This window comes from Lissotriton helveticus, chromosome 4_1 (genome assembly GCF_964261635.1).
Source record: "Lissotriton helveticus chromosome 4_1, aLisHel1.1, whole genome shotgun sequence".
NCBI lineage: Eukaryota > Metazoa > Chordata > Amphibia > Caudata > Salamandridae > Lissotriton > Lissotriton helveticus.
In genome coordinates this window covers 2,030,257,445-2,030,278,618 of record NC_136063.1, presented here as the reverse complement: position 1 = coordinate 2,030,278,618, position 21,174 = coordinate 2,030,257,445, and the positions used below count along the sequence as shown (strand labels likewise).

The window sequence follows — 21,174 nt, the reverse complement described above, 5'->3', positions numbered from 1 at the left end:
GCATAACTTGATATTCAAACAACCCCAACCGCGTTCGAAAGGCTGTCTTCCATTCCTCTCCTTCAGCCATTCGCACTAGATGATACGCTCCTCTCAGATCCAACTTTGTATAAATGCACGCATCCTTGACCTGATCTAAGAGTTCCGAGATGAGAGGTAATGGATAGCGATTCTTCTTTGTCACTAGATTTAAGGCTCTATAATCTATACAGGTTCTCAAAGAACCATCCTTCTTAGGAATGAAGAAGAGAGGAGATGACACTGGAGACTGGGAGGGTCGAATAAATCCACAAGCTAAACTTTGCTCGATGTAGTCTTTCAAGTGCAAATTCTCAGGCTCAGACAAAGCATAAATTCGACTGCAGGGTAAAGTCGCTCCAGGCTCCAACTCGATTCGGCAATCGTAATCCCGATGAGGCGGTAATTTTCTAGCTTCTTGTTCATTAAACACCTCTGCCAGATCTTGGTATTCCTGTGGAATCTCGGGATTTTCTACCGCACAGATCATCTGAACTTGATCTGCCAAACTGGACGACAACGTGGTCTGCACCTCTTCTACTTGCTCACGGAAACAGTGCTCCTGACAGAAGGTTGAATTCATTTCTACAGTACGCCTTGACCAATCTATCTGTGGATTGTGTTCCGTAAGCCAGGGCAATCCCAAAATCATCTGAAATTGAGGCGCATCAATTAAATTGAAACTAATGTAGCTTCGATGTTCTCCAGGACCTACTACCAAAATTGCCTCGGTGTCAAAGATGATTGGACCAGATGATAAGTTGGTACCATCCACGGCTCTAACCGGCTCCGGCCTAGGTTTCTTCTCAAATTTTATGCCCATAGATTTTGCGAACTGGATATCGCAGAAATTTCCCGTGGCACCAGAGTCCAACATGATGTCGACCTCTTCTTCTCGTCTTTCACCGAAGCGGATTTTACAGGACAAGATCAGATGTGGAGCCGCAGATTGGAGAGTGTTCGCTAACAATTGAGGTTTGGGAGTTGACTCTAAAGGAGCTCCCACCAGAGCAACTCCGTCTACTGGTGGAGCCTGTCTTTTACCCATTGCTTAGATTTTGGTTTCTTGGTACATTCTCTGACAAAATGACCAGACTGTCCACAATACATACAGAGCCTTCCCATTTGACGTTTCTCCCTTTCTTCTTTCGAAAGCGGTCCACGAACCGTGCCAATTTGCATGGGTTCTTCAGGAACGACCCCTTCAGAATTCTTTACCGGTTCAGCTCTTGCACGATCAAATCTAGGAGGAAATGGTTTAAAGTCTTTTCTTTTTTCACTACGTCATTCTGACTGTCGCTGATCAATTTGAAGCACAAGATCGATGAGCTCTGACACATCAGTTGGTCTCTGGGGAATTTGCGACAAACCGTCCTTTAACTCATCCTTTAAGCCTCTGTAAAAAATTGCTGCTCTTTTTTCAGAAGGCCAATTCGTTTCCACAATTAATTTATTGAGCTGAGCAAGGTATGCCACCAGTTCGCGATTGCCCTGTTTCAAATCCAATAGTTCGTTATCTGTAGCCTGTGAGATAGTTCTTCTGTCGAAAATTCGTAAGAATTCTTTCTTGAACTCCTCAAACTTGTACAACACTGGATCATTAGAGGAGACTAATGGCATGGACCACGAAGCTGCATCTCCACTCAGGTAAGAGAGCACGAAAGCCACCTTGGATTGATCCTCCTTAAACAAAATAGGCTTACATAAAAAATGGAGAGAGCACTGAGTCATGAATATCTGCGCTTTATTGGGGTCCCCCTGAAACCTCTCTGGAGCTGCCAAGGGAATGGTGGGGGACATGGCATGCACTACTTGAGTGGTAAGGGGCGATGAAGTAGTTGGGGAAGGATCAAAAGCTGGGGCCCTTAAACCCCCAAAATTAGGACTAGGACCTGTGGACATCTGATCTATTCTTTGTCGAAGAAAACTTGCCTCTTGATTAGATTTTCTAACCTCTTCCCTAGTCTCACTAAGTTGTTTCTGCAACCCTTCCAAAATAGAGGCTAGCGCTTTTACATCAAACCCCTCGACCATTTTGCTCAAACGGAAAAGAATTTAAGGCACTTCAATCTGTCAGAAGTGTACCTGAATTCTTGGATTTTCCGTGGAAGCTGATGACCGAAGGGAGGTGCCCAGCTGATTTATTCCCAATTCCCTCACCTCCCTGGACCCGGATTTCTCCAAGGCCAGGAACGGAAGGGAAAGGGGAAGTGGATAGACAAGAGAGACTGCCACACAGGTGCCTATTGGCTCTTCTTAATTTGGACCAAACCGCACCTAAAACATGAAGAACATCATTAATACAGTTCCCACAAGGATTGTCTTCCTAGACTACTCTGTTCCCACTAGCTTCTCTTTTTACCTTAATCAAGTGTGGAGTTAGCTGCTCTCTAATTCTTCACAGGATTATACACGCTTCCTTATATATTCAATGCATTACAGTTCAGTATCCAGAAGTTGTAGTTGGTTGGATGACGATATGGAGGTAGACAGCAGTATTAATTATATGCATACAATGAATACCCCATTTACAATGCTAAACCAGATAGGTTACTGGACGCTGCTGGAAGCCTTTGAAGAATAATGAATAACTGTTCCCGAAGTTGAAAGTCACTTCAGTAGTTCTGTGATATTACAGGTATACCCCAGCAAGAGACTATCTAGGGCGGGGAACACAAAGTCTAAATGCAGGAAGCGTTTCACATTATAGTTCAATTGACAAAATAACAAGGAACATTCCTACTGCTTAGCCGGTGACTTCGGAGCTGCTGCCAGGAACCGCAAGAACTAGGACTCTTCAGGTAAGAGGGACGCTGGTGACTTCTTGGTCGAGTCAGCCGTGAAACGATGCTTTTAGAAGAAGCTATGCAGAAGAAATATCCTCCGTGAACTGAAGAAAAACGAGACTCCGTACTCGGGTCAAAATTACTCTAAAAGTCTTGTCTCGTGTGCAAACATAAGGCTCCAAATATACTACAGGGCCTTGCACAGATTACTGTGCCAAAATTACGGAACAAATGTCAAAATTCGGAAGCACTGAGGAGTAGCGACCTTCCGACTCAAAACGACAGTTGAAGTGCGCGGAGCAGAGAACTCTCGCGCACGAAATGGCGGACAGTCAGCGGAACACTAGAATGCTGACCTACAGATTAGGGCGGCACAACCAGGAACCAACCTGAAATCAATCAGCCCACTGTTGAGCCACTCTCTGCCGCCAACTCCAAATGGACAGGAATGGAGTGGTACCAGATATCAAAGGACTTTTAACGAGAACAGGATGAATCTTGTGAGGGCCAGGTTGAGATCTTACAAGGTGCACGCGTGCCGGGTGCTGCTCGATTGTTGGCCACCCCAGGAGCAGATGTAAATAGCGGACGTCCTGCCGCTGAGCTGGCACCACCCCGAGACTGGGGGGCCATGGGACACGCAAGAACGAAGAGTCCCGAGTGTGGGACGTGCGTGGTGGATTGAGGACAGTCTCTACGTTTGGGGCTGATGTGAAGAGACTAATCCTGCATGAATAACAGAGTGTATCCATTAAGGATTTAATAAACGGACTTCAATTCCCATCAGGCAACGTGTTGTTTTTCATATAGAACAGTCCATCGGGGCTCACAATATGGCAAAATGAGGGAAACGAGGCGGCACCATGCACTCTTCTGATTGCCTCCGAAGAAGTTATTACGAAACGCGTCAGGCGAATCAGGTGCTTTTAAAATGTTCAAACTGAAGACTGCCCATACCGGTGAAACACTTTGGGGAAGGTGCACGCGCGCCGGGTGCTGCTCAATTGTTGGACACCCAAGGAGCAGATATATATATATATATATATATTTTTTTTTTCCCACAAAATGCCCAAAGCAACGGGAGATCACTCGACAGTGCTCTGCCATCCAGCATTATGATGCAGCCTTCCTGTTTGCTCCAACTTGTTTATCATGCCGACGCGTTTCGAAGCCATTAGCCTCTTCTTCATGGGCTGCTTTTGAAATCAAACTGAGGCTCGCATTTGACCATTTCCGGCGTTTATTCATTGCATGCTCGCCCCCAGTGGGCGTATATTCACAACAATATTCCTCATTACTGCTTCTGGTCTGTACCTTAATCCCCATTACCCTACACCCCCCATTTTGACTCCTTCTGTGTCCCACCCTCCCGACGCTACTCACGTATCCCTTCCCCCCCCCTTATCTCTCATCTTACTTAACACCAGGTCGGCCGTAAAGCACCATCAAGAGCTATTTGTGCTGTTCGATACCCACCAGCCTGATATGTTACTCCTAACAGAAACATGGTTCTGTGACTCCTCATTGCCCTCTCTGCTGGCCACTCTTCCTACCCCTTATGTGGCCCTTCATGCCGATCGACCAGGGGGCAAGTCAGGTGGTGGAGTAGCCCTTATTGCTAGAGCCGAGTTTAATTTTCAATTCCTTCCCTCCCCCACTATTAATTTTACCGAGCATCTGGTAGCTCGATCACTGGCCTTCTCCCCCCCGCTCACTTGTTTATTGATGTATCGTCCACCTCAATCATCTCATCTATTTCTGCCGGCTTTTCAGGATCTGTTGGCCACTTTAGCAATAAACCATGCCTCTATTCTGGTACTAGGGGATTTTAATTACTGGCCTTCAGACCCTCAGGAAAGCACAGCTTCAAAACAATTCTCTGATTCACTCACATCCCTTAATTTTATTTCTCACCTGCACACCCCTACGCACACCCACGGCCATGTACTAGACCAGGTCTGGTCTCTTAATGCCTCGGTCTCCTCCATGACCGTGTCCCCATGTCCCTGGTCAGACCATGCCCTGGTATCCTTTTCTCTCCACCCTAAGTTGGCAACTAAGACCCCACCGGCCAAAAATATCTGGGCACGAAATTGGAATAGGGTGGACCTCCCCGCCCTGGCATCTTCGCTGCTGATCGCCGCACCTAACCTAGAGGGCTTATCCTCCACCTCCCAAGCCACCGCTATTGACACCTGGCTTGCCGGAGGCTGTGATGAGGTAGCCCCACTACGTCGGATATCTACTCAAAGATCAAAGGAATCAAATCGCTGGTTTGGTGACGACTTAAAGGCAAAGAAGCTAACCCTTCGGCGGGCCGAAAGGCACTGGAGAATGGACTACTGCCCTTCACTAAAAAAATCTTATCTATTTTTGCTGAATGACTACAAAAAAGCTATATTGAGTGCAAAAACAACTTATTTTTCAGCGAAAATACTGGCAGCGGAGAACAAATCCAGGGAGATCTTCTCCATTGTCCAGGACTTGGCTTACTCTGACAGGGCCACCCCTAAACCTTCCCCTTCCCAGTCCCTTTGTGATTCTTTAAACACTTATTTTTTAGAAAAAATTGTTAACATCAGAGCTAATATCCCACTTTCTTCCCCTGCTTTTGTTGAGCCTACTCTCCCAATTGCCCACGTCCCTCTTTCCTTTTTCCCTCCACTCACTGAGGAGGCATTCCTTGCAATACTCCCCAAAATAAGATCTGGTTCCCCGGCGGATATTTGCCCAGCCTACATTCTACAACAGATCTATTCGGTCTGTCCTAAACCGCCTATCTTTTTCCTTAATAGCTCGCTGGTTCAGGTTGTGGTAACTCCAGCCCTTAAATCTGCCACCATAGTCCCCATCCTTAAGAAGCCTGGGTTGGACCCTTCCATTCCAGCCAACTATCGCCCCATCTCTCTCCTGCCTTTTCTGGGCAAGGTACTAGAGCGACATGTTACATCAGTCCTCAGTGCCCACGTGGAATCCAATGGTGGTCTTGCGTCCAGCCAGGCTGGTTTTCGGCCTAGGCACTCCACCGAGTCCGTCGTGGTATCGGTCCTGAACCATCTCAGGGAGGGCATGGACCAAAACAACAACCAGGCCTTGGTGCTCCTTGATCTTTCCGCCGCCTTCGACACGGTTGATCATACCATCTTATTGTCCCATGTCGAAGCGGCGGGGGTCGAGGGCCCAGCCCTGGTGTGGCTATCGTCCTTCCTGAGGGACCGTGCCCAGGCGGTCCGGTTGGGGGATTTCTCGGCCACTCAGCTCAAAGTCACTTGTGGTGTCCCTCAGGGTTCTTCTCTTTCTCCTCTTCTGTTCAATCTCTATATCTATCCTTTGATCTTTGCCCTCCAACAGCTGGAGGTCACTGTGTTCAACTACGCAGATGACCTCCAGCTTATCTTTAATCTGTCCTCTTCTTCTTATTCTATCTCTAACTTTCAGTCTATTATGATTTTCATCAGGGACTGGATGAACCACAACCATCTGAAGTTGAACCCCGATAAAACAGAACTGGTCCTTACAGGTGGTTCCTCCAGTCCCTGGAACTCTCTTTTTTGGCCCTCTTCCTTGGGACCCCCCCCTACACCTTCTCCCTCAGTTAAAACTCTGGGCATCAAACTCAATAATTATCTCAACCTTCACTCACAAATCAGTTCTGTGGTTTCTTCCTGTTTTCTTGTTCTTCGCACTATCCGCTCCGTTTCTCGTTTCTTTTCTCCCTCCGCTCTTAGGTTAATCATGTCCGCCCTGGTTGTCTCCCGGCTGGACTATGCTAATGCCCTTTACAACGGTATCCCGGCCTATAGTCTGCAGAAGCTCCAGCTGGTTCAAAACCAGGCGGCCAGATTGATTTATGGTCTTCCCCGCTCTCACCACTCCACCCCCCTGCTGAAAGTACTACATTGGCTGCCTGTTAAGGAGCGATCTCTTTTTAAGACTGGATGCATGGTCTTCCAGGCACGTCAAGGGACTGCCCCTGCCTTTATTTCTTCTCTACTTAAAGAGTACACCCCTGTTCGCGAGCTGCGGTCATCCACCCAATCACTTCTTCATGTCCCTCGATACAGACGCAAGAAATGGGGCGGATCCAATTTTTCTGTACTGGCACCTTCCTTTTGGAATTCCCTCCCTGATCATCTGCGTCTGGCCACACACTACTCGGTTTTCCGAAAAGATCTTAAGACTCTTCTGTTTACCCAAGCCTTCCCAATGTAATTTCCTGTTCTTCCCTGTCACCCCTCCAGTTTTGTTGTGTTACTGCTAATCTTGCCTCCACAGCGCCAAGAAACCGCATGGTGAACGTTGCGCTTAATAAATATTTTAAATTCAAATTCAAATTCAATTCAAATTCAGTGCATGCTGGATGTTGATGTTCCAAAATAATGCGAGCGCTATTACTCAATGTGCATTTCCATTTTTAAAAGCAATATTTAGTCCTTGAGTAGGTGTTGGAACAGAACTGAAGGCTCAATTTCGCATATGGAGCACAGTGCTGTGTGGAAAAAGATTACACACGGCAGCCCTGCCGTGGGGAGGGCACCATCGTCAGCTGGGGAACAAGCCTATCGCAGCTGTCAGAGGCTTCTGTTTCGAACTGCTCGAGACTTTGTAAGCACTGTGCTCCATATGCGAAATTGAGCCTTCAGTTCTGTTCCAACACCTACTCAAGGACTAAATATTGCTTTTAAAAATGGAAATGCACATTGAGTAATAGCGCTCGCATTATTTTGGAACATCAACATCCAGCATGCACTGAGGAATATTGTTGTGAATATACGCCCACTGGGGGCGAGCATGCAATGAATAAATGCCGGAAATGGTCAAATGCGAGCCTCAGTTTGATTTCAAAAGCAGCCCATGAAGAAGAGGCTAATGGCTTCGAAACGCATCGGCATGATAAACAAGTTGGAGCAATATATATGTGTATGTGTATATATACATATATATATATATATATATATATATACACACACATATGTTATTTTTAGGTGGATATATCAGTGACAGCATTAATGTTATGAACTAAAAAGAAAATTACAGAAATCCACCATTTATAGTTAGCAGAGCTAACTATCAGTTAGCAGAGCTAACTATAACTTATGCCCCCACCATGCACTGCTTATGACATTACATCACTCATCACTGCTTATGATATTACATCACTCATGACATCCTCTGTAATAACACTTAATGGCATCACTGATGACATCTCAAATCATATCCAATGTGTGTGCTAGTTTGTTTTATAGTTTACATAGTGGTGGATGCCTACCATATTACTTTACTAACTAATTTTTTACAGCTTCTGTCTTGGTACTGGATGTAAGTGTTTTGAAAACAGATGTGCTTCTAATTCATTGTAGATATGCAAAGGCACTGAACGTTATAAATCTTTGTCTTGAAGAGTGACGCTGTGAGCAGATGACAGTTCACGGGTTCTGTCCACTGTGTTCCACACACGTTTTTGGGCTCTGCAGAAAAAGTTTCCAAATGGGGCAAATATTCTACATAGTAGACACTACATATTGTAAGGAGCCTTGAGTTATTATACAGAATTGTTTCAGCATGACGATTTCTACATAACATATAAGACTGTGTGCACCAGGTGCTAACCTGTTTACGTGTGATTGTTTAGCTTTAGAACATAGTGTATCTGTAAAGTTTCTAGCACAATATAAAGGCTACAGGTAGTTTGTCCTTTTCCATCTTCATACATTGGTTATTTTATGTGAATTGTATCTTTTTAGCAAAGTTTTGCATAGATTGTATACTGTTCTTAGAAGATACTTTTTAATACTTTTTAGTGTATTTCTAATGAAATGTTCACTGTCAGTAGACAGTGTGGTACAAGGTAAACCCTCTCCATAAAGCAAACATTGCTTAAAGTACACATTTTTCTACTCATGTCAAATTAATTTCTCAAAGTAGGTTCAGAGATGTTTGATACAGATAAAAGCTGTATGTAGTGGGTTATTAATTTTCGAAGAGATGCTGAGAATCATGAAGGAACTGGCATTCTCAGAACACTTATATATAGATTAAACACTGTGTGCGATAAGGGTTTCACATATATCTGTGGCTGATTGTTAATGTTAACTAGCCTACCCGTGAGGTATATGGTCAATGTTGCACATAACCCATTCTTGGTATTCCCACCGGAGGTAAATCTGTGATGGCATTAATGATGCTTCATATTATTCTGAGCTATTTTGTACTTATTTTCAGGACTTTAATGGCATACTATTTCATAGAGCGATGTGTGCAAAAGAAGCTTAGATGATGCCATCAGTAAGTCATGAGTGATAATATCACTGTGAGAAGTTAGCCTGGCATATGATGTCCACTAGTTCTAATGGGCACCTTGCACCAGTCTAATCGACCCTTATTGATGATGGCTGTAAAGTCAACCTTATAGAAAGCTATCCTAGTGGTAGCATGAACCAGCAATCTTCAGGCTAAGACTTCAGAAGGCGAGTTAAGCAAGTTGTGTTACCATATATAATCCCTTGAATACCAAATGAAAGGACACCACACAAGGTATATATCAAATATATATGTATTTAATCTAACCACAACCCCTCTGCACTCTTTATGAGGTCAGAGGTCAAAATACAATACAAGTCACACAGTTAATATATGATAAGTTGCACAGTATACGTTATGCCCTATGGGCCTCACAAACCATATACTAAGAAAGTGGTATAAGTACCACGTGAGAGTTAGAAAGCAGGCCTAGGGCCTGTAGAATCACTGAGGCTACACTAAACAACCCAAGGTTAGGAAGTAGGAGACCCACGGGAGCCGCGTGCAGTGTCTAAACACAGGCGCGGGTTCCCATTGACTTTCTATGAAGTTCGTAAAAGATACAAAGTTACAATTTAAGGACACTTCCGGATGGACTAGGATGGAACCCTTTAAAACTAGGACACTTCGAGAATCAAGACCCACGGGAGCACCGGAGTACTCGTGTTACCTCACCCAGGGAAGCTGGGTGCATAGGTGTCTTTTTGTGTCGGGTTTCGTCATCGTTTTCTATGGAGAGCTGCAAAGAAGTGCTGCAGGCGACCAGAGGAAAAGTGTCCGGGTGTATCCAAGGGTGGATCGGTGATAGGAAGAACCTGAAAGCAGAGGGGACAGAGTCTGGGTCATTAGCCAGTCACCAGGAAGGAACCAGGAAGGAACCAGGTGATGTTGCGTGCTTGAAGGTGAAGAAGGTGAGTTTGTCTCTTCAGCCACGAGGTTCAGGAGGCATCAATGATGACCAGGCACTGGATTCAAGCTGTCCCACGATGGATCTAGAGGACTGCGGTGTCAGTATAAGGATTGGACCCAACAAGCCTTGGCAACCACAACCCACGCAGGATGTCGAGATTGGCTCTGTTGCAGACCAGCAAGGTCTGTGGCACTTCTCCTTTTCAGGGAAGTTGGAGCAAGCCTGAAGCAATCAGGTAAACAAGGTAATTTAAAGATGGCATCTTCATGGGGCTCACTAGCCAACGGGCAAGGAACCAGGAAGACGCATTGAACTCAAATGCAAAGGCGGGGCCCACGGACACTCGCGGAGTGTGGGGGCCTGAGCTTCAGTGCAAATGGTGCTCGGGGCTAGGGGTTCTCGTACCCCAATGCACAACATACTGAGGCTTCAGCAAAAGAGTGCAGGTAGCAAAATGCAGGATGTCCAAAATGTCCGGTCCCACATCTCTCGTGTCTGCCACGGGTCTCAGCTGTGCTGTGGATGTGGGTCAGGGTCAGAGAAGTCTGGAAGTCCAGTTCTTGTGTCGCAGAGTCTTCAGGTTCCGATGGGAGCCTTGAAACTGCAGACCAGCAAAGATGCTGTTGGTGCCTGTTTGCACAGGGTGGTCACTCCTTGACCACAAGGGAGATGTCTTCTGTCTTCCAGTCAGAATGGAATGTCGAAGGTCCAAGATATATCTTTCAAAGATTTGTCCAGGATAATCTAAAGTCCCAGGGACACAGTTCCTATACTTATACTAAGGATGGGGGCTGGATTACCTGACTAGGTCCCTCCTGTGGACCTGAGAAGGGAGTGGTTACACCCCTTTCCCTTTGTCCAGTTTCGTACCAGAGCTGGGGCTGGAGTGCCCCAGCAACTGATTTGAACCGGGCTATGCATGGAGCACCTTGTGTGCCCCAGGCAGTGTCTAGATGCATTCACTGAATGCAGCCCTCCCTGCCCCAATACACAAAACCCCCATCTGGGGAGGTGCCAGCACCTCCCTGGAGAGGCCTCCCCTGCCGGAATGTTGTCCTGCAACAGGAGGTCAGACTCGTGTCTGTGGCAGCAGCATCCATTTTGTGATGCAGAGGCTCTGTTTAAGTTTAACCGGGTAAAGCAGTAACTTACATGTCTTTTCCCTCTAGAAGGGTGGAATGCTACCCCCGCCGCCAGAATTGGCAGGCGGGGTAGTATTCCAAAGTGTTTGACACCTTACACAACTTGTTTTGATAAAGCCAAACCAAAGTTAGCATTAAGCGCAAGGATTATAATGCACTTAAGAGTATATGGTATGGCTATATCATAGAACAGCTATAAGGAGATGGTTCCGAAAGCTGCAGCGGGGCGCAGCTCATGCTAGGGCACCCTCTCACATAAAACCAAACACTCTTCCTCCAGGATTGTTGAGGTCTACCATAGGAGTGACTCATATGTGTATATGTGTCTATATGTAAAGGTAGATATAGGTATACTATATCTAAGGAATGGGTGACTACACCACCTTACCCAGGCTATGTGAACAGACCTGTGGTGTCAGTTTGGAAGGCAAACCAGGGGTGGCACAATACATGCTGCAGTCCCTGGTAGGCCTAGGGTTCACCCATGACCTGGGTACCTATGGTACACTATACAGGGGCTCACAAGAGTGACCCAGTAACCAATCTGGTATGTACCTAAAGTACATGGTATCAATGTAGAGAGAGAACAGCTGGGCTGTGGGTCTGATTAGCAGGCCCACAGCCACACTAAAGTCGAAAAACCAGAGAATCACAGCAGAAAAGTGGGGGTGACCATAGGAAGCAGACCCTATTCTCCTACAACAACATGTTATTTGAGAAATCATTAGTGATGTCACAATGATGTGATAAAACATGTCATGAGTGGGTTTATATATGAGGTCATAAGCAGTGCAAGGCGAGAGCGCAAGTGGTTAAGCTGTTTTTGTCCGTTTATCCTGTCACTGACATATCCACCTAACTATAACATTACTTAGACCTTTGTTTTTTTCAGTGAATTTCTATTTTTTTTAACATAAAGTAATATTTTATTACCATTTGTAAAGCCAACATCCCACCATGCACAGCTTTTGGCTGTGCGCGGCAGGGGGTTAACCAGAGGGCCGGACCTGCAGCCAAATCCCTAGCGTCAGCCAACACATGCTGCGCACAACCTTTGCCATGCGCAGCATAAGTTTGACCTTTGAGCCCCAGGGACCCAATATTATACTAAATATAAGAAAAAAAGAGAGGGAAATTTAGATGAGTAGAAAAGTGGGACCCCTCCCCAAGCTTTATTTGACCTTGTTGAGCCCATCCCAAGGGCTGTTTTTTTTTTTAAATAAAGAGGGGGAGGGACACATGGTGTCCCTCCCTGAGCCTTTTTAGGTCAGGGGACGCCAGGCCCTAGGGCCAATACTTCAAATAAAGGGGAGGGGGATCCCTTGCACATCCTCCCTGACCGGTTATCCGGCCCAGGGACCCCATCGCCCGCGGCCTGCTTTACTTTAAGGTGGGCGCCCTGACGCCCACCCATGTCACCCTCCACACACTTGTTGGGGGCCACGGGGAGCTACAGCAGCTGGCATTATATCCGCCCACATTGAGCAACTATTTCTGCTGCTGCTTCCGGGCAGGAGCAATCTCTTGATCTGTTTCCCTGCCCACATGATTGTGGACAGGGAAACAGATTAAAAGCCTGCTCCCAGCCGACGTGAACATTTTCAAACCTCTCGTCGGCTGGGATCAGACTTTGTGTTTGCTCCAGCATGGCAGGAGATTCAAAAATGCTCCTGCTAATCGGGAGCAAGCACAGGCTTCCTTGCCCGTGCCGGTGCAGGTAGGGAAACTGCTGTGTCCTGGGTGTGGGCACCCTGGGACACAGTATGTGAGCAGCCCTGAGAGATGGGGCCATAGAAGGCTCGGGAAGGAAGGTGAGCAGCCCCCTCCCTTTAAAAAATATAAGTGGCCCAGGAATGGGGTGCTGGGGCCTTTAGACGGTTGGGATGACAACCGTATGGCCCCCTTTCCTTTTTGAGAAATGTCTTCCCCGGGAGTGGCACCTCCCCTTTTTTGTTCATTTTTGCCCCGGGGTGGCCTCTCAGGTACCTATAATGTTTTGAGGAGGGAGGCAACTTGGCCCTCTCCATTTTTTGGATGATTTTGGTGGGCTCTCTGTGGCCTATAATGGCTTTGGAGGGAAGCAACGCACCTTCCACCCCTTACTGAATGAGGCCCCAGGGCTGGGCTCCCTGTGGCCTATAATGGCTCGTTGAGTGGGGGCCTAGTGCCACACTCCCCTTAATCAAAGAAAGGACCCAGGCCACCATTTTGTTTCTCGATCTTGTTCAAGTTCCGCAGGATCACAGCTGAATCAGATGATTTGTTTTTTTGTTTGGGTACCAGGGAAGTCCCTCTGGGTGCCCTCATGAGTAGGAATACCCTGCCCCCTTATATATATGTATTTTTCATGAGTGTAGAATACAAGAGAAATCCCAAAGGGGTGACTGCTAATATGCGTTAAGGTAAGAGAAAAAGTATTATCCCATTCACACCTAACTAATTATTTCAATCACTGCCTTCTTACACACTTCATACTCAGGTGAGTACTTGTGCCACATATAATAAAGAGACAATATCCACAATATATAATTCAATGGAAACAAAACGAATTGAGTATAATATTATATTTATTTCATTACAAAAAACAAGTAAAATTATTCTCTCTAAGGACATACTGTCAACAGTTCAATGGATTAAAAACAACATAGGAATAAAACTAGTTATATTTTATGACAAAACTCATAATAAAAAACAATATAGCAGCAAGAGAGAGTTTCAAACACAGACCAGACTAATTGGTCTTGTAGTAAAACACATCTACAACAAAACAGAGGCATGTAACTCGCATTGACAGGTGGTTAGTACATTTTCCTCCTTGTTCCAACAATGCAGAGTGAATAGATTGTGTATAAAATTCGGGCGTCGATGCGTTTCGATGGTATTCGTAATTTATTCCCTCTTTATCAAGACCAAAACCAAATAATGACTCTCTTTGTCACTTGTTACGAGGAAAACCTATAAAACATAATCGCTATTAGAGATCTGATATATTCATATAAAAATAAGTTTTAAGTTGTCTAACAATTCAGTTGCCTACAAAAAAGTCCAAGACTAAGTAACATAGGTATGGCATGTGGATTACCTAGTCTTAAAATTATATATGAAAAAACTATATAACAAGATTAAATCTCATTATGTCATAAGGGTACATTCATAACCGCTTTAAATACTCTTGGCATACTGCTTGCAATTACTCTCTTTATATGTGGCTCAATCACAGACCTTTATGTCTCTACGTTACATCGCATGTACAACCCGCTTCACACATACTCTTCTATTAAGACATTCATGCTAGCTCTTATATTCTCCTCATTTAAAAAAACTTGGTATTTTATCACTAGTTTGGATTGAATCATCACCTTCGCAGAAAAGGGAGAAAGCAGCTTTAATTTTCCACTGGCTCCTGTAGGATCTGTACAATATGGGCCTGGTGGAGTATACTCATTCCTGGTTTGTTCTAGTTCGAAACTCTAGGTCATGAGACAAAATTTAAGGATGACATTTCATTATAGACATCCGTTTTCATAACTCTAGTGCTTACTAATCTATAGCAGTAGGGGAGAGGGGAATTTTTTTATTTTCTCACCTTCAATAAAGCAGTTAACAACTTAATATTAGTATATGAGTCAGATTCTTGTAGGGCACTCTTTTACCTAGAAAGATGTGGGAAAAAACAAATTATAAATCCCTGGTGCATTTGTTCTATCACTAACACTTTATCTCGATCGAATTAGATAGATAATTACCTTCAAGGAGGCGGAAATAGGAGTTCCTAAAGGTGGAACTTCTTTTCATACTCCTGTGGCCATGTGGGTGGATACAGCTGTATCAGGCCATTTTGTAGTTTTTATAATTATAATTGGGCTTGCCCTCCTGCATTAAAAAAGAATTTACCAAAGATACTTAGTCGATCGTGAATCCCACTGCAACGTTCGTCTTGCAGTTACTAGCTATGCATAAAGCATACTTCAATTAGCAAATCTACTGGCTAGCTTCTCTGTTCTATGGGCAGAATAAAGTATTCAAGGCCCCGGGGTTAATCATTAAGTCTTTCTTGGAAGTGCGAAAAAACACCCGCTCTAATCGAGTGAACACTTACCGTCAATGCGGTCGGGTGCATGCACGGACTTCATACGTCTGCCTCGTCTCGTAACTGTATCGCTGCTGCCTTATGGTCGGCTATTTATATATTATCGCCTTATCGCACCTGTTTCCACTCAGAACGGTAATGTTTGTACGAATGGATTTCCCCGGAACTACTTTCCTTAACATCCGGGGTATTCTTGTTCCCTCCGCTTCATTTTCTATCACAGAAAGCCCTTTTGGTGGCCGCCATTTTGGAATGGAGCATGCGGACCCTACTTACTATTCAGGGTGGTGTAGGGAATACGCTTATGTTACCAGAATAGTTTAATTATTATTTGCGTGTTAATTAAATTAACCATTACGGTAACTGTGCTTAATAAAAAACAAATGCACTTGTTCAAAACTCGTGCAGTTGAGGTCGAGGTACCCGCTATTTACGCTTAACTATAGGACAATATCTCAGCTGGAAATAAATAAGTATTGACTCTGCACATTGATTTATGATACATTTTACAATGAAGGAGGTTAGCAGTCTAGTACGGCTTAATAACTTGCTGTGACTTTAGTAGTTAATGTGGGCAATAATTTGAGTAAGTTTTTTATTCCCACTAAGGGGACTCTAATCTTTCCTCGATCAATGACCTGTCATTAGGAGTACTGGTATAAATACGTAGGGAGACTTAGCATGTGGTGGAATGTACTACTGACCTAGTTTTAATTGGACACCCTATAGTAGAAATTTAATAAATTCCCTTTAAGTGTCGCCTGATATATTAGTAGCAAATTTGATCAAACGAAAATATTGAAAATAAATCTATGCTGACTCTAAATATAAGTTATGGTTTTAATTATGATGCATTTTAAGGTTGTAAAAGTCCGCAGTCTAGTACGGGTTTCTACCTGGCTATGATTTAAATGATTAATATGAGCAAGGATTTCAAGAGTTCTTTGTTCTAATTAGGGGAATCCTAGTATTTCTTGGATCGATGACCTATCACTTAGTATACTAGTAAAGCCTGGTATATAAACTCGTTTTATTTTTCTATATATGTCAAGGAATTTGACATGTAATAGAGTATATCACTATTCTAGTTCAAGATGGACACCCCATGGGGTACAAATTTTATGGTTTCATCTTAAATTCCTAAGTTCCAACTGGTACTCTAGTCCCAAACATAAAGAAACAGAGGTGGAAAATCGGAAGGGTGCTGGTGTCAGATGATGAACGACATCCAGTCTACCCTGCTATTGAGGCCTGTATTGATAGTGTCATGGGCGCACATATACCATTGTTCCCTTTTTTTCCTGATTTTTTCGGTATTGCCACCCAGTCTGTTGGTTTTGATTTTTTCTAAAATAAACCAATTAAACTCTTCACATTTGTGGTTGTTCGCAATGAAGTGTGCAGTTAGGGGCACATTCTCTTTTTTAGTTCTTATCGCAGATTTATGCTCTGTCACCCTAAAACGAAGTTCCCTCCCTGTTTCACCCACGTAGCCTAAGCCACATGGGCAAATCAGGAGGTATACAACGTTCTTTTTCATGAGTGTGCCACAGAAGAAATAAAAAATCTTCACCGCCAAGCCAACTATAGGAAAAGTAGGTTGAATTTTAACCAATCACAAAATCAAAACTTAATGAAAAAACTGGGTAATGACATGGTGGTTATTGTGAAAAAATCGAATAAAGGCAGGAACATTTTTCTTTGGCATGAGAAACAGTATGTACAGGAAGCCATGCGACAACTAAACACCTTGGAGTGTTATGAGAAATCTACTATGAGAGCTTATAACAAAGCAAAGAATGCTTTAAAGAAAGAATTACAACATTGGAAACAAGACGGGCTGATATCGACAGATGAATATCATTTCATGCTTAATGAGCACCCAATTCTTCCCTTTCATTATTTATTACCTAAAATCCACAAAAGAACTTTTCCAATACCGGGACGCCCCATCATATCGTCGACCAAGAGCATGACCGAACATGTGGGGCAATATGTGGATTTTTATTTGCAAGAGTCAGTAAGAACATTACCTTCCTTTGTGAAAGACAATGGGGATTTCTTAAATAAATTGAATAACATCGCATGGACTGACAACATGATTCTCATGACTCTGGATATAGAATCGCTATATACCAGCATTAAACATTCCTGTGGTATTAATGCAATTAAGTATTTTCTGAATTCTAGGCCTTATGAATACTTCATGTGCAACAAAATGCTGATATCCTTGATTACTAGGTATTTAGAAAATAACTGTTTCTCATTTGGAAAGGATGTGTTTAGGCAAATAGGGGGTGTTGCTATGGGTGCCTAATTCTCCCCTAGCTACGCGTGTTTGCACGTGGGCTATTGGGAGGAGCAGGTCCTCAAGGCACAACACAAAGAAATTTTTAACGACAGGATTATGCATTCGTTGCGTTACATCGATGATGTTTTTATTGTTTGGAATGGAGATATTGAGAGTGCAGAGGTTTTATTAAGACAATCAATGACAACTGTTTTAACCTACACTTTACGTCGCACATCAGTCCAACTAAAATTGAATTTTTAGATGTTTGCATCTATGTTAATGACAATAAGTTAGTCACTGCTGCCTATAGAAAACCGACAGCAGGGAATGCGACACTTCACGCAACCAGTGCCCACCCCAAACATTTAATTGGTAACATCCCTTACGAAGAAATTTTAAGATTAAAACGCATCTGCAGCCAGGTGGGCAACTAGAGACAAATTTCGGGGGGGGGAGGCTGAAAAAATGTTGGGGAGGGCTAATTCTTCCAGCCGTAACCCCTAATAAAGCACTAGGGGAGGCAGTTACACTCTATATAGCAGGAATATGTCCTGCAACAGAGCTGGTAAGAGGACTATTAAATCTAAAACCACATGCTATGTTTTGCTCTTACTTCCTACATCTGCAATAAATGCAGCAGTGCAGAGGTTGTGCACACATGGTGCTGCCACAACCGAATGACAAATATTGAACCTTACAATACATGGGTGCCAAATAGATACAGTGAAAATATTAATGTCCTTAATCCTTTGTATTACAATTTTATAATTAATAATAAATCCTTTCAATTTAGAATCCTCACGTTATTTTATGTAATGTATGCGATGCTATGTAGTGATATTATATGGATGCTGTTTTCAGTTGCCTGGTGTATGTAAATTGTAAATACCCAGTCACTATTGCATTGAATGTATCTTTTTGTGCGGGTTAAAGCATCTCTGACGACCTGTGTCAGCTCATGCTGAGCAGCATTCATCTTTCTATGTAGCAAATTTGGTAGTTTTTCTCTGATACTCTTGTTAGGCCTGAAAATTTTTCTGAAGGTCCTTTAATGTTCACATACTGGAAGTATTCATGTTTTTCTGTAGCAAGGTCGCTAGTTTGTATCTGATCCTCTTATTAGAAGTGAAAATGCAATTGAAAGTTCTTTAATGTTCATATAATATTGATGTAGAACGCCTTCATTGATTGACAATTTCAAGATAACAGCGGGTTTCAAATGTCATTGTAGACTCCAAGCGATGATAAAGTACAATCGAAGAACAGCTCCTCATCAACTTCCTCGTTCACAGCCTTCATCGATCCGCGGCTCCTGCAGATCTCACCCCCTACCAGTCCTTCCAGCTCTTGTGAGTGATGAACAGTGCGCAGACCATAGTTGAACAAAATGCTACCTGGTAAATTGACTCATTCCATTCCTCTATTATTTCTAGCTTGTAGCTCGAAATTGGAAACACCTCGACGAGAAAATGCTCGGAAAGGTTCTGTCGTCAATGTCAACCCAACAAATATCCGCCCCCAAAGTGACAGTCCAGAAATTCGCAAATACAAGAAGAAATTCAACTCGGAAGTACTCTGTGCTGCCTTATGGGGTAAGTATGACAGCTGATGCTTTCAAAAATAGATCCTGCGACGTGTTGAAACTGCTGTCGATTAGGGAGGACCGTTATTGTAGAATGTCATATTGGAATTACAAATCCATTTTTGCAGATATCATCTTTGGAAATGTTCACATGGATTGTGACTTCCTAGTATATTGGTGGTGCATTTCTAGAGATATCGCTACCCCACCCAGTGTTTTTGCGGTCTCTCCACAGATAGCTTTAGCTTTAGCTGTCACAGACACCTTTGCATACCATACTACATAAAGTGGGCTTTGGGTCAGCCCTTGCACATGATTCCATGGCATTTTTTTCTATCTCAGTTCCCTACTTTTAAGTGAATGTTTCTTTGTTACTATTCTCATGTTTGTTCTGCCCCTGGTGCATTCCTTTTCTTTACTCTAACTTCTGATTGGCTAGGTTTCAGATGTCGTGAAACAATTTTTTCTTTCATTTCTCATTTAGCACTCCAAGTGAGTGTGTGTTATGCATGTCCCCTCCCCTCTCTCCCTTCCCACATTCTGTATCCTGCTCCTTCCTCTCAGTGTTTAAAAAAACACCTTTTCTTTTATTAACCAATATGGGCCCTCTTTGCTTTGACACACCCCAGTCATGTTTTCCCCATCTCTGACACTGGACAGTGATGTTGCTCAGTGTCGGCTTTGTGTCCTCCCTTCTGGTTTTCTTCCGTCCTTTGGCTCTCACCAACCTTTCTCTCTCTCTCTCTCTCTCTCTCTCTCTCTCTCTCTCTCTCTCTCTCTCCCTCTTTCTCTCTCCCTCTCTCTCTCTCTTATGGGTGGAATATTCAATTCAACAATTTAATCATCACACTTGTCTGAATATATCTGTGCTATGCATGAAGCCACTGCTCCCTGAATTCTTTACAACATCTGCCCGGTTTACCTTCTGTTATAGCCCCAAAGCATGGATTTGTGTCCTAAATGCTGATTTACAATTATTGACTATCGAAACCAGCTAATGACTATTTAAAACAGTGTGTAAAAACCCACTCGACTAATATTTGAACATACTTAACGAAGAATTTATATAAGATTATACACAAAATAAATGAGCGTATCAAAGAAGTGTTATTTAGCTAGAATTGAGCAAGAAGCAAATTATGAATGAGCCTTGTTTCCACTAGTGTCACTCACCCTCGTCATAGACACCAGCTTCACCGTCTTCTGCCTAAAGCCGTACCATGTCATTTTGACGGGTGCTTCCTCCGAGGATAATCAATTTCCAATTCAAAGGTGCCACAACAGAGGTTGAACAGCTCCTTTGCGTACCCTCAGCCGGAACAATCAGGGAATTGCCAACTTGGGGGACCGGTACATCCTACTATTTATGGCAGAGCTTCTGGAGGGGAAACATCCTTTACAACGCAACTTTTCCCACGCAGTGCCTTTACGACGCAACTTTTACAACGCAAACCATTACAACGCATTGCGCTGGGGGGCGCTCCAGGATAGGGAATAGATTTAATTTACTAACCAACACCTTCCCTACTATCCAAGGCGACTGGAGTTGGAATAGTAAATTAAACTATTCACTATCCAGCACCCAAAAGCACTATGCGTTGTAAAGGTATTCTTTGTAAATACCGCGTTGTAAAGGCATGCGTTGTAAAAGTATGCGTTGTAACGTCATACATCCTTCTGGGGTGTCTAAATGTATATGAGGTCTTTAATACCCAACTGCACATTAACGCTTTTTCTAAAAGCACCAACTACCAATTAAGTATCATCAAATTTACCAAACCTTCCATCCCCATGAATAACCTTCAATAGGATGCCCATGCTCAAGCCATTTCCCACCGAAACTATAGGATAAATATCATTATGGGGCGCCCGACTATCAGCACCGCCCCCTCGAAACGGTGCTACATGCAGCAGCTAGGTGATCTTTGACACCAGGAAACGTGATATTACACCAGCAGTTCTACCCCAACTCAAATGTCTCCCTTTTTCCGTGTGTAGTATCTTGAAGTCTGCTGTGTTATTTTCAAGGCCTTGAAGTTGAATATGCCAATTT

At 43.6% G+C, this 21,174-nt stretch overlaps 1 protein-coding gene across 2 annotated transcripts in view; it reads left to right on the top strand.

The window, feature by feature from the left end:
• Window positions 1-21,174, top strand: part of NRK (Nik related kinase) — a 1,020,485-nt gene that overhangs the window by 747,637 nt on the left and 251,674 nt on the right. For both annotated transcript variants that reach the window (XM_078688671.1, XM_078688672.1), the window contains 2 exons: window positions 18,771-18,888; window positions 18,973-19,131. In XM_078688671.1, coding sequence (XP_078544797.1) covers window positions 18,771-18,888; window positions 18,973-19,131 — 277 coding nt within the window. The remainder of the gene's footprint in view (window positions 1-18,770; window positions 18,889-18,972; window positions 19,132-21,174) is intronic.